Genomic DNA, 15807 nt, shown 5'->3' with positions numbered 1-15807 from the left:
GCTTCTATTACCAATTAACCTAAATCTGTCTCCTCTGGTTCCCGACCCTACTGCAACTGGAAACAGTTTCTCCTTATTTGCACTATCAAAGCCTGCATGATTTTGAACATCTCTATCAAATTTTCCCTTAATCTTTTTCTACAAATGTCAAAGAGGCAATATCCTCCCTGCTGTTTTTTTTCACACAGAAGGCTTGTACAGGAAATGTTTTTACTATTGATAAGGGATTCATGAAATAGGAATGTAACAGCGAAAGTCTGCTGTAAGTATTAATACATGTTATAATTTGTTGATTCAGAAGTGTTCTAAGGGAACATCTGCTGCCATGGTATTCTTGGAATAAGGTGTGTCAACAATGAAGAATTTGTCTCAGCATCACAAATCTATATTGTGTATTTACTAATCAGCCTAAATCACTAGTATGGACATGTACACATTTACTGCTTTGAATTTCTTCACAACACTAACACACTTTACTTCTATAGAGTGACAGATTTTTAATATTCTCTTTTTTTATTTCCATACTGTGCATAACTGGGGTCTCTGTGATTCAAATTGGTAAATTTGTGATCTTTTGACATGATAGTAAACTGGCTAAGGTATGGTGACTGTTGCAGAGTGTTTGATCTTTCCAGAGCTAAGAGGGAAAATGTCAACTGACTGAAAAGTAAAACTGACCCAAATTACAATTGAGCAATCCAGTTAGTTCCACTCCCCACACTTGCCCCATACCCCTGCAATTTTTCTTCAATTATTTATTCAATTCGCTTTTGAAGGCGACTATTGAATCTGTACCCACCGCCCTATCAGGCAGTACATCCCAAAACCTAACCACTCATTGCGTACAAATGTTTGTCCTTACTTTGTCTCTGGTTCTTTTGCCAATCAAGTTAAATCTGCAACCTTTGGTTTTTGACCTTTCAGCTACTGGAAATAGTTTCCCTTTATTTACTCTCTAAAACCTTCATGATTTTAAACACCTTTGTCAAATTTCCTCTTAGCTTTGTCTGCACTAAGGAGAATAGCCCCAGCTTCTCCAGTCTATCCACATCAGTGTAATCCCTAATTCTGTGCAATGAAATTGTAAACTCTTCCTACAGCGCACACAGAGAAATTTTCCCTGCAGATGCTTTCTTGAAGAATATGGAGAATAATTAAAGGGCACTTCATCCAAGTCATTTTTTGTGTAGATCATAGTGGCTTGGTTGCACAAACATATGCATGAAGTCCTAGGAGCAGGTCAGCTGCTAACATGCCTCTCTGGCCTGAATACAGCATCTGGCTTGAGATGGCTTGGCCATGTGAGCCGCATGGAAGATGGCAGGATCCCCAAGGACACATTGTACAGCGAGCTCGTCACTGGTATCAGACCCACTGGCAGTCCATGTCTCCGCTTTAAAGACGTCTGCAAACGCGACATGAAGTCCTATGACATTGATCACAAATCGTGGGAGTCAGTTGCCAGCGTTCGCCAGAGCTGGCAGCCAGCCGTAAAGGCAGGGCTAAAGAGTGGTGAGCCGAAGAGACTTAGCAGTTGGCAGGAAAAAAGACAAAAGTGCAAGGAGAGAGCCAACTGTGTAACAGCCCTGACAACCAATTTTATCTGCAGCGCCTGTGGAAGAGTCTATCACTCTAGAATTGGCCTTTATAGCCACTCCAGGCGCTGCTCCACAAACCACTGACCACCTCTAGGCGCTTACCCATTGTCTCTTGAGACAAGGAGGCCAAAGAAGAAGAAGATATGGAAATTCCTACTAAAAGAGAGGCAAGTCACTCTCTTGTGATGTAACCATTAGCAACAGCACTTTTGTCACAATTCTGTAAAATTCTACTATCTCCAGTCATGTATTCTCCTAAGCAGGTAATGGGTTGACTGAATAGTCAGTTGGTCAAGGTGTGACAAAATCAAAGGGTCATGTGTTTTACTACAAAACAACTGCACTTTAAGAGCAACACAATGGTTGTAAAGTGCTTTGGGACATTTTGAGGGCTTGGAAACACTATATAAATGCAAGCTCTATACAACACAACATTTTATATTATAGGAACATAGGAAATAGGGGCAGGAGTAGGCCATTTGGCCCGTTGAGCCTGCTCCGCCATTCAAACAGATCATGGCTGATCATCTACCTCTACACCATTTTCCCCCACTATTCCCATATCCCTTGACGTCATTAGTATCCAGAAATTTCTGTCTCGAACATGCTCAAGGATTGAGCTTCCACAGCCCTCTGGGATAGAGAATTTCACAGATTCACCACCTTCTGAGTAAAGAAATTCCTCCTCATCTCAATCTTAAATGGCCTGCCCCTTATTCTGAGACTGTGTCCCTGGTTCTAGATTCACCAGCCAGAGGAAACATCCTATTCACATCTACCCTGTCACGCCCTATAAGAATTTTGTAAGTTTCAATGAGATCACCTCTCATTCTTCGAAACTCTAGAGAATACAGGCCCAGTTTCTGCAATCTCTCCTCATAAGACAATCCCGCCATCCCAGGGATTCTCTCTTGTTCACATTGGAAGAATATTGCCTAAAATGGCATTTCCTAAGCCAGTGAAACCTTCGGACTAAATTCTCCCATTGGTGAGTGGCAGCAGTAGTTAGACCCACCACCAATTTAAGTACCTGCCCTTCATACAATATTTTTATATCCAAACATTTTGCAACAGTCATTTTGCATAATTGCAGCCATTTTTACCAACCCCCACCAGACAAGAATGGGTGGCCTGGATGCCTGAGGGGATAAATTAGAAAACATTTAACAGATTTTCTTTTTAAAAAAAAACACAAAACTGAAATGCTGTCCTTTTGTTTCCAGACATGGTCAAGGGGGTGGTCAGTCTACAATCTTGACAGTTATTTTACAAGCAGATTAATAGCAATAGTGAACCCAACCACCTGATTTTTCCTGTTTTTTCCACAAAATGCTAGATAGAAACTAGCTTAAACCTTGTCACGGTAACTAGAACGTCTTGGTGTTTAGCCTATGTTTGATTGCTTTCATCAGAGACCACATGTGGTAAGACTTCTCCTAATTACTACCCATAGGAAAATTAAACCCAGCAGCTGTGTCAATGGAAATGTTGTTCACATAAATGTTTTAGTATCAAGTCTGATCACAAAGCTTCTATTTAATTTTCTAACACACTGCCAGGATAAAATTATTGGAATTTAAAAAGGATGCAAGTCATTACCCCAGAACCCAATGAGCTGACATGCTACCTTGAGCCACCCCACTCAGGTAACAGCCTCAGAACTGAAAGCTTCCATCACAAATACCAGTGGAAATGGTTGGTTGTACGGCCAGTCACAAACTGGTCCAGAATGCTGCAAATATTCTACTAAAAAGCTGATATTTCTGACAAGGTTAGATGATTCTGCCAAATGGCTCAGACATAGTTCTACAGATTTCTGAGCCAACTCTGCTCAGGCAACCCGCTAAAGCCACTAAGAAACCACATTTTTTCAAATAGACTTTGATTTATGGCTGGCACTCTGTGCTTTTTCTTTCCATAAGAACTCTTATGTTTATACCAAACAGTCAGTTGTTTTCAACTCCATCGATATTTTGGGATTCCCTTGTGCTGAAGTAAGATATTAATAACACATTTATTGAAATGGAATATTAGCATAAGACAGTTTTTTAAAAAAAATTATCAACTTGCAAGAAGCAGATGAATATTCAACAGTGTATTCAGCTAGAATATTGCTTTAGCAACTAATGGCGGAATCAAAGTGCTAAAGATCACTAAAACTACAATTCCGCCTTTGATTCGTAGTCAATTTTTCAGTAATATGGAACAGACAATGGACCGTATTTTGTGGTCAGTGGCAAAGTGATGACACTCACTGGTGACCTTGAAGAAAGCTGCCTACAAAGACATATTCAAACTCTATGGCATAGATTTCACCTTTCCCAATGTTAATTTGATTGTGGCGCCAACTATAGGAAATCTCTGGTGTTCAGCAATAGTGATGTCATCAAGCAGGCTAAGCAGTCAATCACATTGAAGAATTCTCTGAGACAGCAAACTAGGAAGTAACAAGCTGGTTTTGTCTCACTTTTTGTTTAAAGATTGTTTTAAAAATATTTTTATTTTAAAAATCTGAACTTTTTTATGGAGAAATTTGATATTTTACACATAAAATCAAATTTTCGGGGCTAGAGAGGTGTTGAGCAGTAATTATGATTTAGTATAACCACAAAAACCCAGTTATACCTCATTCAACAAGGTGAAACGTTTTCGAGGTTTTTTTTTACAGAAAAAATAATAATGTAAAAAGTGGAAGTTTACATCAATTCTGTGCTTTCTAGACTTCAACAGTGCATCCAGTGGGGGAGCAGCAGTATAACTGACAGCTTCTAGATTTCTACATTTAACTCTATGTGTGGAAATTGCTGTCAGTTTCACAGAGTAACGAAGGGGAACATTGACAGTTCTGGCATCATTGCTACCACAAAATTGGAAGTATTTTAAAAGGCAGTAACACAATTTGGGTTATGTACAGTCCAAAACAGCTCATTCAAACATCTTATGTTTTGTATTGTATCCACCTGAATGATTATGTTGATGGTGGAAATGGGAATTTAACAATGTCTCTTTGGCTGGAATTTTACGTCGCCCCTAAAGAGCGGGTTGGTGGGGGGGCATAAAATGGAATGGAAGGCTCGGGGGCCCTTCCCGACACGCCAACACCTCAGCCAGGGTGGCGGCAAAGAACGGACTGTCCGCCCCAGGCCAATCAAGGCCCTTAAGTGGCCCAGGCCCGAGAAAAGCTGCCTGTTAAAAGTAGGCGGCTTCCTGAAGGCCTGGCAGGGGCCCTCCTGATCAGGCACCCTTTGCCTGACGGAGGGCCACCCCTAATGCTCCAACCACCCCCCATCCCCCAATTGACTACCCTTACATTGCCGGGGCCCGACCAATCACCCCTGGCGAGGCCCAAAAACTTACCTTTTCCCTTCCTCTTCTTCTTGAAGGTGGGTTGCAGTCCCAGCAGTGGCCACCACTCCCAGTGACATCCTGCCTCAATGAGGTGGAAATCTCGCCTCAGACCTATTAAGGGCTTGGGGACCATAAAGTGCGGTCTGGATATCCAGACCAGGCGGAGGCGTGGTAAAAGCTGGCTTTTGTGTCAGTAGCAGTGCCTATACATACTTATTTCAGTTCTATGGAATTGGCTGTGAATATCATGATTTCCAGGTTGTAGATTACACTATTCCAAAGATGAATAACTTAAACAAGAGTGCAAATCATCAAATGATAGCTTATAATACTTGTATAGAATTAAGAAATCAGTCACAATATTCACAACTAATTTAATGACACATGTTAAGAATCTGTGAGGAAAGACCTACACACCGAATACTTCACTGACGAAATTGAGGTCTTTCATTACTACAGAAAAATACTCAAAATAATTTCAAATAGCTTAACGTTCTGTGACTGCGAGTGGTACATGTGAAGTTTTGGTTACTTTTCTCCCGCTCCTGTTCTGTTTCCAATGGAAAGCTCCTTTCCAGCTACTGTCTAATCTGTATTTTAGCTGATCATTAGGAAGTGCATGAAGTGATTCTTTGATAAAAAGCAAAATACTGTGATGCTGGAAATCTGAAATAAAAACAAGAAATGCTGGAAATACTCAGCAGGTCTGGCAGCATCTGTGGAGAGAGAAGCAGAGTTAACGTTTCGGGTCAGTGACCCTTCTTCAGAACTAAAGAAGGGTCACTGACCTGAAACGTGAACCCTGCTTCTCTCTCCATGGATGCTGCGAGACCTGCTGAGTATTTCCAGCATTTCTTGTTTTTATATAAGTGATTCTTTGATTTTTTAAAATCTCTTCCCAACTCTGTTGGAAAGCATTTCGCTTCAACCAGGCATATGGAGAAATGGAAATCGGAAATGTTACTGATAGCACATCGGAGTGAACATATCAGTTGTTAAATTTCCACATCTTGTGCAGAAAAAATGAATAGGGAGCAGAAGCTTAAATGGGAGCCAGAAATCTGAACCAATCTGAATTTATTTCTCCATGGCCCTACTTGAAATTTATTGTGAACTTCGTACAATTTTTAATACTAAATTAAATCCTGCAACAAATTTAAGGGAAGGATCTGACTACATTTTGATCCCATCTAGAATATTGGAGCCATGGCTTTTTTATTCATCTAGAATGACAAACTCGATGGACTAGTTGGTCTTTTGCTGTCTATCATTTTTGTCTTTTTTAAAATTTCTTCATGGGATACTGGCTTTGCTGGCTAGGACAGCACATATTGGCCATCCCTAATTGCCCTTGAGAAGGTGAGGGTGAGCTGGCTTCTTGAATCGTTGCAGTCCTTAGGCTGTTGGTACGCCAAAAGTGCTGTTTGTCAGGGAGTTCCAGGAATTTGACCCAGCGACATTGAAGGAATGGCAATATAGTTCCAAGTCAGGATGGTGTGTGGCTTGCAGGGGAACTTGCAGGTAGTGGTGTTCCCATGCATCTACTGCCTATGTCCTTCTAAGTGGTAGAGGTCGCGGGTTTGGAAGGTGCCAAGGAGCCTTGGCGCGTTGCTGCAGTGCATCGTGTAGATGGTACACACTGCTACCACTGTGCGTCGGTGGCGCAGGGAGTAAATGTTTGTGAATGGGGTGCCAATCAAGCGGCCTGCTTTGTCCTGGATAGTTTCGAGCTTCTTGACTGTTGCCTGGATGGGTGCAGCTCCAACAAGTGGAGAGTATTCCATCACACTGACTTGTGCCTTGTAGATGGTGTGAATATGATACTTTCATTTTCCTAGTAAGAAATTTGGAAAAAATCTAGCCAGTATATCTAGATATCTAGATTTCCTGCTCATGAATGTATTTAGATAGGGGTTGCCAGTTCTGATTGGATGTATTCCAGGATATTTTATCACATGATGTACCTCCTACTATTGTGTCATCACCTCTTGGTTCCACTTATCTGAATTTGTTGCCCCTACACGTTGCTGTCCTGGTGGAGAACAAATTACTTGTGTGAGGGATGCCAAGAAAATTCTCACCCCTTCTTTCAGGCCCTGTATGGGTACATTCCGCAGAGCCCTCGAGTATGACCAAACACTACTTGAAAGAGATCATGAGTGGGAGATGCCCAGTTCTCTATGATTAATCTCCTGAGTTGCTTACAGCAGTGCTCAGGAGATTAATCTTTAATTCCTGTAGACTCCAGGACAATCAGGGAGGGTTGATAACCATATATCTATTAGTACTTGTAATTATGCAGTCTGTTCACGTGGAAAGATGTTGACCATATATTTTAGCTATGATGCATAAGGTTTTATGCTTCAACTAGGGACAAAAAGTTGGTATAACCAAAGAAGATAGTCTGGTCCCTATTCTAGCAGAAAATTACACTCTAACCATTATCACAGTTCAACCTTCCACAGCGGGAGGTCCTTATAAGAATGTAGATGCTACTATTTTAATATTTAAATTCTGTTCTAAGAATATGAAAATCTAAAGGGAATTCATGCTGACTGGGCTGACCACTTGAGCATTATTACCATATAGACTTGCGAATCATTTTTAAACGATAGCATGTTTGTAGACATACTTTTAGTTACAGATGTCTTGTAAAGCAAAATATAGGGGTCATTTTGCAAGAATCTACTTCCAGCATAAAACCTTGTGAGAAGAGAGCAGAGGTGGGAGATACGGCCAATCTCTGAGACCCATGCTCCATGGCAGGAGCATTGCTTCAGAAAATTATCCTTTAAAGGTAAACAGAAAGGATGCTGAAGCCCTGTGTTATTCAAGTTTTTTCCAGCATCCTTCAACATGCTGAATATGCAGTCTGTACTTCAATCATTTTCTCTCTGTCTTGGCCAATATGTGTGTGGACCATATTCAAATAACCTGATCTTGTAAACTTAGGCAAAGTCAGACCACCACAATACTTGGGTGCTATATGCATAAAGTGCAGCTGTCCCATTACCACAATGGCAGAATGACATACTCAGCCCCATAATGACCACAGCAATTCTTCCCTCACATGTGGGCAGTCGCAGATCTGAACCACAGATTAAAGGCCTGCTACCCAACCCGAACCCTACGGGACCCGACCGGGTCGGGTCGCTTTTCCGGGTCCAGCTTTCGGGCTCTGGTCGGGTCGCACTGTGTCCAGGTCGGGCCGGGTCTGGGTCGGACACGCACAGTACTACCTTTTGCTCTGCTGGGAGGAAAAGGGAAGTTCAGTAAGTAAGCGCCAAAATTTGAAAAGCCTGCCTGAGCTAGGAGTCCGGGACGTCAAGGAGGGAAACGTGCATCCAAACTCCACAGACTCTGAGTCTGCGCAGTGAGCGAGTGAGTGTCTCTTCCATTCCATCCATCCAAAAGTGGTAAGTACAGTGAGTGCACTATGGATGTAAAACGAATGCTGTGAACTGGAGAAAGTGAACATTCCGGTGGTTGGCTCGGGCTTGGGTCGGGCCGGGTCGGGTCGGGTCGGGCGCGGGAAAAAATGGAAGGACTCGGGTCGGGTCGGGCTCGGGCCCAATGTGGTTCTGTCAGGTTCGGGTCGGGTTTTTTTCCAGACCCGAGCCGGCCTTTACCACAGATATACCCTTCCATGCCTCTGTGTACTAGCTTTTTCTATGATGGATCCATCTCACAATAATCCACATTCATTTAATTTATCTTTACATCTGCTGACTACATTGTTTTCATTTTTCAATATATATTTTTATACTTTATAGTCCCCTGAAGCATTAAAAGTATTTCTGTATCTCTTGCCGATCATACAGCACCACCAGATCTTTCAAATTAAATCAATATTATATCTGTGTGTGCTACAGAGACCAAGTAGGTAAAGTTCAGTAGAACACTAAAATATATCAGTGCAGACTAAGGTTTGTTTGGCTGGTTTAGTTCTGTCTCCTGTTTAACTACGGAGGGCATGATCAGTCATGTACTCTCACAATGTGGAACAGAAAGGTCCAGTGTTCTGTTATTTTGAAATCTTGCAAACTATCACTTTCCCGAATACCAGTTAAAATAGATTTCTAAAGATGGGCACTGGAGTTAACATGGAAACTGAAGAGATTTACAAGTGTCAAACACAGGAGATTAAAACTACCAGAGCAGTCCACTGTATGGTTAACTTCGCAAAGCAATCAATCCCTAAGCAGGCTTTGTTTTAATGGAAATCAGCTCGTAGAATAATGAAATGTGAATTATTTCAATGGTGTCTCTTTAAAAAAATAAAAGTGGAAGATCTGGAGGAGGTGAATGGGATGTTTATCCTGGTTATTATGCTTCTTGGGAATGCAAGAATTTCTTTGGATGATTCCTATGCCTTTAGAGAAGATTGAAAAGGTGGTTTTATCTGTCTTTTCATATGATCATTATGGAACTGTTACTTACATCTGCGAGGAACAATCGATCTGCTTCAGTACAGTGGGCACTGTTAAAGGGGAACCTGGCTTTAATTTTCAGAGCAGCTGAGGAAGCGTTTAGTGCAACAGAATCATTTACCTAATACTGCCATGCTCTTCAGTGGCCATCTCATTACAACAGTAGTAGAAAAAGGTCAGCTCCACACTCTTGTCATCTACAGATTATGCATAATCTAGCATAGATGGAAAATTTTGGGGGGAAAAAGAATCAGGTCAAGTGGCACTTGTAACTTCAAATGGAAACATTCAGTGACATTTTAGTTTCAAAGAAGCCACAGTGAACTTCTGGGATAATTTGTTTCAGGAAAGCTATTTGATACTCTGAGTACAATGTGTAAACTGTACTAACTAAAACAAAAGAGGAATGTTGAAGTACATTATGGAGTAGTAATACAGTAGACTGGACTGTGGCAATCTGGGAATATTGAAGCAGAGTGTTGGAGTGGGACTTTTTCAAACAATGCTCAGGGAGGCAAAGAGAAATATTCAGGCGGTGTTGAACTTTGAGATGATGATCTGGTTTGTTGATAATAGATGGCTTATTCATTACATACGTGACTATTTTTGTACATCAGAGAACGGATGTGACTAAATGTCTCCTATTTAAAATTCAACTGATTTATGAAGATAATGAGATCAACCTTTCTGAGCTAGCACACCAGGAACAAATATTAGGAATTCGGCAGTCGAGGTCAACATGTCTAACACATACCCTGTATTATTTTTCCAACCATTAGTTTTAATTTATCTGCAAAATTTCCTCCAATTATACAAATTTAATAAAACTTACAAGCCTAGAAATTATGTTGATCATGGTTCATTCTGGGTTACTAAAAGGCTATGAGAGTATCAAAGCCAGCTTGTTTTCATATGATTGCATTGTTTTCGGTCTGTGAGATAAAGTGTGATCTTTAAGGCTGATTTCCTGATCAGCTACTTCCTGTGCCCAGTGACACCCACAAGGAACACGGTCCAGGACATTGTAGGCCCACAGCCTAATTGTTTTGTCCATTTAAATGAATGAAAAGAAAAGCAAAGGCTTGTGAGCGAGTGATTTCCTTACCAGCAGCCTAAGACTCCCAATTGGGGATTTGGCTCTTATAAATACCTCATAGTAGACCAACCAATGAAAAGGCAGAAGCACTTGTCCTTTTAATTAGCTGTGAAATTAGGAGGCACTTAATCAGCTGAACTAGGAATGGGAAGACAAACATATATGTTTACTGAGCATAATGTTTGTATAATTGGGCATTACAGAGGTGGGGGCTGCAGGGTTTAATGGCCAGATGTTCAAATCTCTGCTGTAAGAAATCAAGAAGCCACCACGTTAATCTCCCCACCCCATCTCTGGCCAAAAGCACTTGATGTATCAGACATGGCTGAGTAAGCACCTCCATGCTCTCAGATGGAGTTGAATCACATGCAGACACACACAATGCACAGCCCAAGAAATATAGAGAAACAAAATCCTAGTAGGTTGTCAGTAAAATCCTGAAGCCAGTAAGCAATGCAATCACTTGGAACAAGTGGTATTTTGAGTGTCACATGCCTGAAACTAATCACAAGCAGCAAGAAGCAGCACCTGCTAATATTGTTACGACCAAGGCGGGAGTAATGCACTGTTAATTCAGTCCCACTACTCCACAGGTCACAGCATATTAGTAAAGTTTCCCACCTACTGGAAAATAGCCAAATGAAACACTATATGTATCCCCCAGAATGAAGCACACCAAACCAGGTTTCTTAAACAACACTTTTAAATGATAATGAGATAAATCCACATATGAAAAGATTTTATAATTCCTTCTTCTTCCTAACCTTCATGCACACACATACATTCAAAAGCCAATGGTTAACTGGTTTTAAAAGGATGTTTTAAATTAGAATTGTTTCTTAGGAATGATAAAATAACTGGGTAACATCTGGTGGGATATTTATGGAATGGGGAGGTGTCCCAAAGTTGACTAGTCGGATACCACTCATAGTCCCTCTAGGTGAAATTAATGAACAGTCTGTAATGGGTAGGTGTTCAAGACAATTTGTCTGCAGCAGGAATCACACAAATATTTCAGAAAAAGGTTGCAGCAACAGGTCTACTTACATTTTAAAGTAGCAGTCTAACAGTAGAAACTTTCTTGAGATTTCAGGATCTCCCAAAAACACAAAAGGCAAAAGGACTCACTCTTGAAGCAGGGATTCTTGAGACTGCAGGCAGCAGCAATTTGCCATACCTGAAACAGAAGGCTTACTTTCTCCAAAGCAGTGTTCCTCCACAGAGTGTAGCAACTCTTTTCTCTCTCTTCAGGTAGGTCAAAACCACACCTTCAATGTATAATTTCTTTCTAAAAGATGCAAGGCTTATTTTTCAAAGAGAGTTGGTCTTTTCTCTGCTCTATCAGCAAATCACAGCTACAGTTCACTGCTAGCTGCTCCCAGCTCCCTGGTCTGTTTCACTCTGCGAAACTGAAACTTTGCAACAACCAAGTCACCAGACGGACATAAATCTTCCTGTTGCTTGGATACAAGTTTTACACCCTGCACATTTCAACACCAAGTTAGCATTCAGTGTTCACAGTCCTTTTTTCTCAGTCTTAAAGGCACACAGACCTCTTAGATTAAAAAAAAACTCTTGTGTCATGAGTCATATAGGGAACAATGGCATTGGGCACAGGACCCCAAAAGTTAACATGGTTGTAGTTAATGACCTTTGTGAAAACAAGTGGTTCTATTGAATTTTATTGGTCTCTTAAGTTATACTGTTGGTCAGTAGTGAAAGTGATGCAGTGATCTTCCTTCTGAATAATTCACCCATGACCTTGATACATTGACAGCAAACAGATTACTGCTTTTTTATGTTTGAAAGAAACCTAATAGCTGAAATTGGAAGCTACACTAACTTTGATAGGGTCAGAAAAGGCTGGTGTGAAGTGACTCTTTGTTGTGAATTTGGGTCTGCCATAGAGATCTACTTAGGTTTGATGTTGATTCCTCAAGCAGCCTGGTTGCTTACTTTTTTTTAATGAAAGTTGACCTATATCTACTAGCATCGTAGTAAGACCCAAGTGTGTAACAATTAAACTCCCTTAGGATTTGGACCAATCTCTGTGTTTTAAGGATGTGTTCTCCTTTAATCCTTCTGCATGTGGACTGAGCTAACACTAAGCGAGGGGTCGTTTAGTTTATCTGGTAAGCAATGTTTTTCCACAGTAGGTAAAATATGCAGAACACTGAGTATGATGGAAGTTACTTGGCATATTCATTTCAACTTTTGTTGTACTGCCTATGAATGGCCAACCCAGCATGGGGGATGTTTCTCTTTCAGGCAAGCGTCTGCGCAAAATATATATTAAAATGAATCATGTCCAAGTCTTTTTCATGGGTAAAATGGCCAGGGAGTTACAATCCTGACAGCAAATCTTAGTTTCCAGAAATTATCAGTTTGTACCCCTTCTTTCTCTGGTTGCTGGCTGTGCAAGTCTTTTCCTTCCTGTGCACATCCCTAATGTTGTTGGGAGGGAAATCCTTCCACTCCCCAGCTCTCTTCATTGTTGCCTTCACCTTCTGGACACAGCAAGCCTTACTTTATTAAGATATTATATAGTACAAAGCAATTACAATAATCCTCAAGACTTCTTACTGAAATGTATTACAAAGCTTTACCCGTTTTATCCAGGTGCTTCAAATTTGGTTGGCGAATTTCTGTAGTCTGTTCTAAGACGCTTCTTGTAGTGGCATAGGCCTCATTATTTCTATTGTTCTGCTCTGTCTGAGGATTCTTTACTGAAGTAATAAGCCATGATTGCAGGGAATAGCTCTGATCACCAATTAACCATCCTCATATACCCCTGCGCATCATGAGGACTGGTGTAATGGATAACCACATGATGACAGTGTCACAGAAATTCTCTGGCTATTCTGGCATTCACAAGTAGGATAAGGTGATTGACATCACACATTAGCTGAACATTAGCTGTGCATAAAATTGAAGAGTTTGTCATAAGGGACTTTGGGTGCCACATGTGTTCTATCAATTGCTCTTTGCACCTGTGGGAGTCCAACCAGTCAGTAGAACTGAATAGTTCTCCCTCTCTTTGTTTCTCTCTTCCATTGGGAGAGATGTGAATTGTACAGTTTTCTTGAATAGAACATCAGTGATCTTCTTGATATAATGAGTGAGCTGCCACCTTACAAAAGGCAAACATTCCTAGATGCTGCTTAGAAGGATTTAGTCAGAAAGAAATTCATGGCAGTAGTGATCTGGACTGGTAGAGACTATGCTGTTCTCCTGAGGTAAATGGGATTTAGGTCTTCAGCCAGCAGGTGACACATCTCCTCATTAGCCTTCATGAAGAAGCACAGTCTTTTGAGGCACTGATGTCATAAAACTCTGGCTAAGACCTTCCTAGTCTGTAAACCCTGATGACGGTTTCTGTGTGTAGCTAAAGGACACCTTCAGTCCTAAAGCCTCCAATCTAACCTTGTCCATGTTCTTATTCCCCTCCTTTTCTTAAGAACAAAGGGATAGTCATCAGAAAATCCACATCCCCATTAAAAACAGCAATTTGAACAAAACTGAGTAACACTAGTAGCAAAAGTCCTCACTGAACCTCCAAAGTACAAGATATTGATATGCAGTAAATGTTATAGAAACCTTCAGCAGCAGCACACAAAATAGCCTCCTCAAGGTAGTACTCAACTGAGGGACGCCATCCTGTAACCCCTACAGTCACGTATAGCATGGTAGAAATGATTTAAGGCAGGTTTGAGGCCAAAGTTGATGACGATGGGTCACAGGAGTTAGCTACATACCCATGAGCCTATTTACATGCAACAGATTGTCCTTATGATCTTTTGTTGGGAGAGTTTTGGTGCAATTTTGTAGCAGTAATAGTGAGACGATAGTGTTTAAGAACCCATTTTACTTGTGAAATATGGCTCTAAACCAATAATAATTCAGTGCAGAAACCAGTCCATTGGATTCAGCACTTGATTTTTGATACAAGAAACATGTTTTTTTTAAGTCAGCAGCAAGCATTTACCAGAATGGATTGGTCTGAGTTGATTTATTTACAAGAAAAATAGATTATAGAAGAATGGATCATGGATGGTAAATCTACAAGATTGCTATTCTACAGCCCTGTAGATTATTCAGACCATGGTAGCCAGAGTTTATACAAACAAAGGAAAAAATCCTATCGCCATTTATTATCAATAACACATTCTACCTAGCCATTGCAGATAACAACAGCTAAAACAAGTCAATGAAACATAGCAATAATGAACTTCTCAAGGGCAATTAGAGATGAGCAATAAATGCTGGCCTGGCCAGCGACGCCCACATCCCATGAATGAATACAAAATAAACAAATAAATGTGATTTGCAGAACATTTCCTAGCTATTATTGTCCTACAAGTTATATTACACTCATATGAAAGATTCTATAATTGTTGCCTTTGTTTACAATAAAGGTAAATTCACCAATCCTATGTCTCCTGTAGGGAGTCACACTCAAAGAAAATTTGCACTCCCTTTGAATGTAGTTCACCTCTGAAAACCTCTAACCTCTTTAATACTTAACAATCTCCAATGAGTATCCTCTATAAATGATACTATAGTAAATTTTACAAGACTCCACACCTAGCTTAGAATCTTGCTTACCAAGAATGCAAATTGGATAATCTTATGCTCATTTAAAATGAAATGCAATATTTTCCCAATGAGGTTTTATATTCTGGAATGTAATATGCTGAGAATTCTTTAATGCAAATAAACAGATAGGTGAGGTATTAGTTATATTCTCAAAATTCTGCAAGATGGAACAGAACATGATACATTACTTATACAATAAGTAATATAATAGAATTTTTTTACCTTGTATTTGGTTTAAGGTTTTCCACTGCAGCATGTGTTTGATTGGTGACGGTAATAAGTTCTTCTGTTTTGTTGTCTGGTCCTGTCATTTGTGATAGAACTTCATACTCTGAAGACAAAAATGCAAAGACATCTCAATAGAGGATATGATACACAATTAAAAGTGATAGAAATACTTTATACCATGGTGAGGAAAACTAAAAAGAAAAGATTACAGTTAGATTATCAAAGCCTAAGTGAATTTAATAGCATATTTTATTATTTCCTGATGTGTATTTTCTACCCTGAAAAGGTAAAATAATTCAGGCCAAGAGATTTTCATGACTGCATCAAAATTAAATCTTGGTTCCAAAAAGCTCCTCTTCATCAAATGAATATCTGGGTAAACTTTGAAGACAAAAGACCTGAAACTACAACCAGGTAGGATTGCGTGACGGATTCAGAATTTGGGACAAAATCCAATTCCCCCAGCATTCTACCCCATTTACTCAGGTCAGTGAGATTCCAGTAGGTGGGG

General features: G+C 40.3%; 1 protein-coding gene across 14 annotated transcripts in view; it reads right to left on the bottom strand.

Moving 5' to 3' along the window:
• LOC137374607 (fibronectin type III domain-containing protein 1-like) overlaps positions 1 to 15807 on the bottom strand; it is a 323625-nt gene that overhangs the window by 18722 nt on the left and 289096 nt on the right. For all 14 annotated transcript variants that reach the window (XM_068040959.1, XM_068040964.1, XM_068040968.1 and 11 more), the window contains one exon: positions 15291 to 15399. In XM_068040959.1, the coding sequence (XP_067897060.1) occupies positions 15291 to 15399 (109 nt within the window). The remainder of the gene's footprint in view (positions 1 to 15290; positions 15400 to 15807) is intronic.

The sequence above is a fragment of the Heterodontus francisci genome, chromosome 10 (assembly GCF_036365525.1).
Source record: "Heterodontus francisci isolate sHetFra1 chromosome 10, sHetFra1.hap1, whole genome shotgun sequence".
NCBI classification, from domain to species: domain Eukaryota; kingdom Metazoa; phylum Chordata; class Chondrichthyes; order Heterodontiformes; family Heterodontidae; genus Heterodontus; species Heterodontus francisci.
This window is presented reverse-complemented; position numbering and strand designations above follow the sequence as displayed.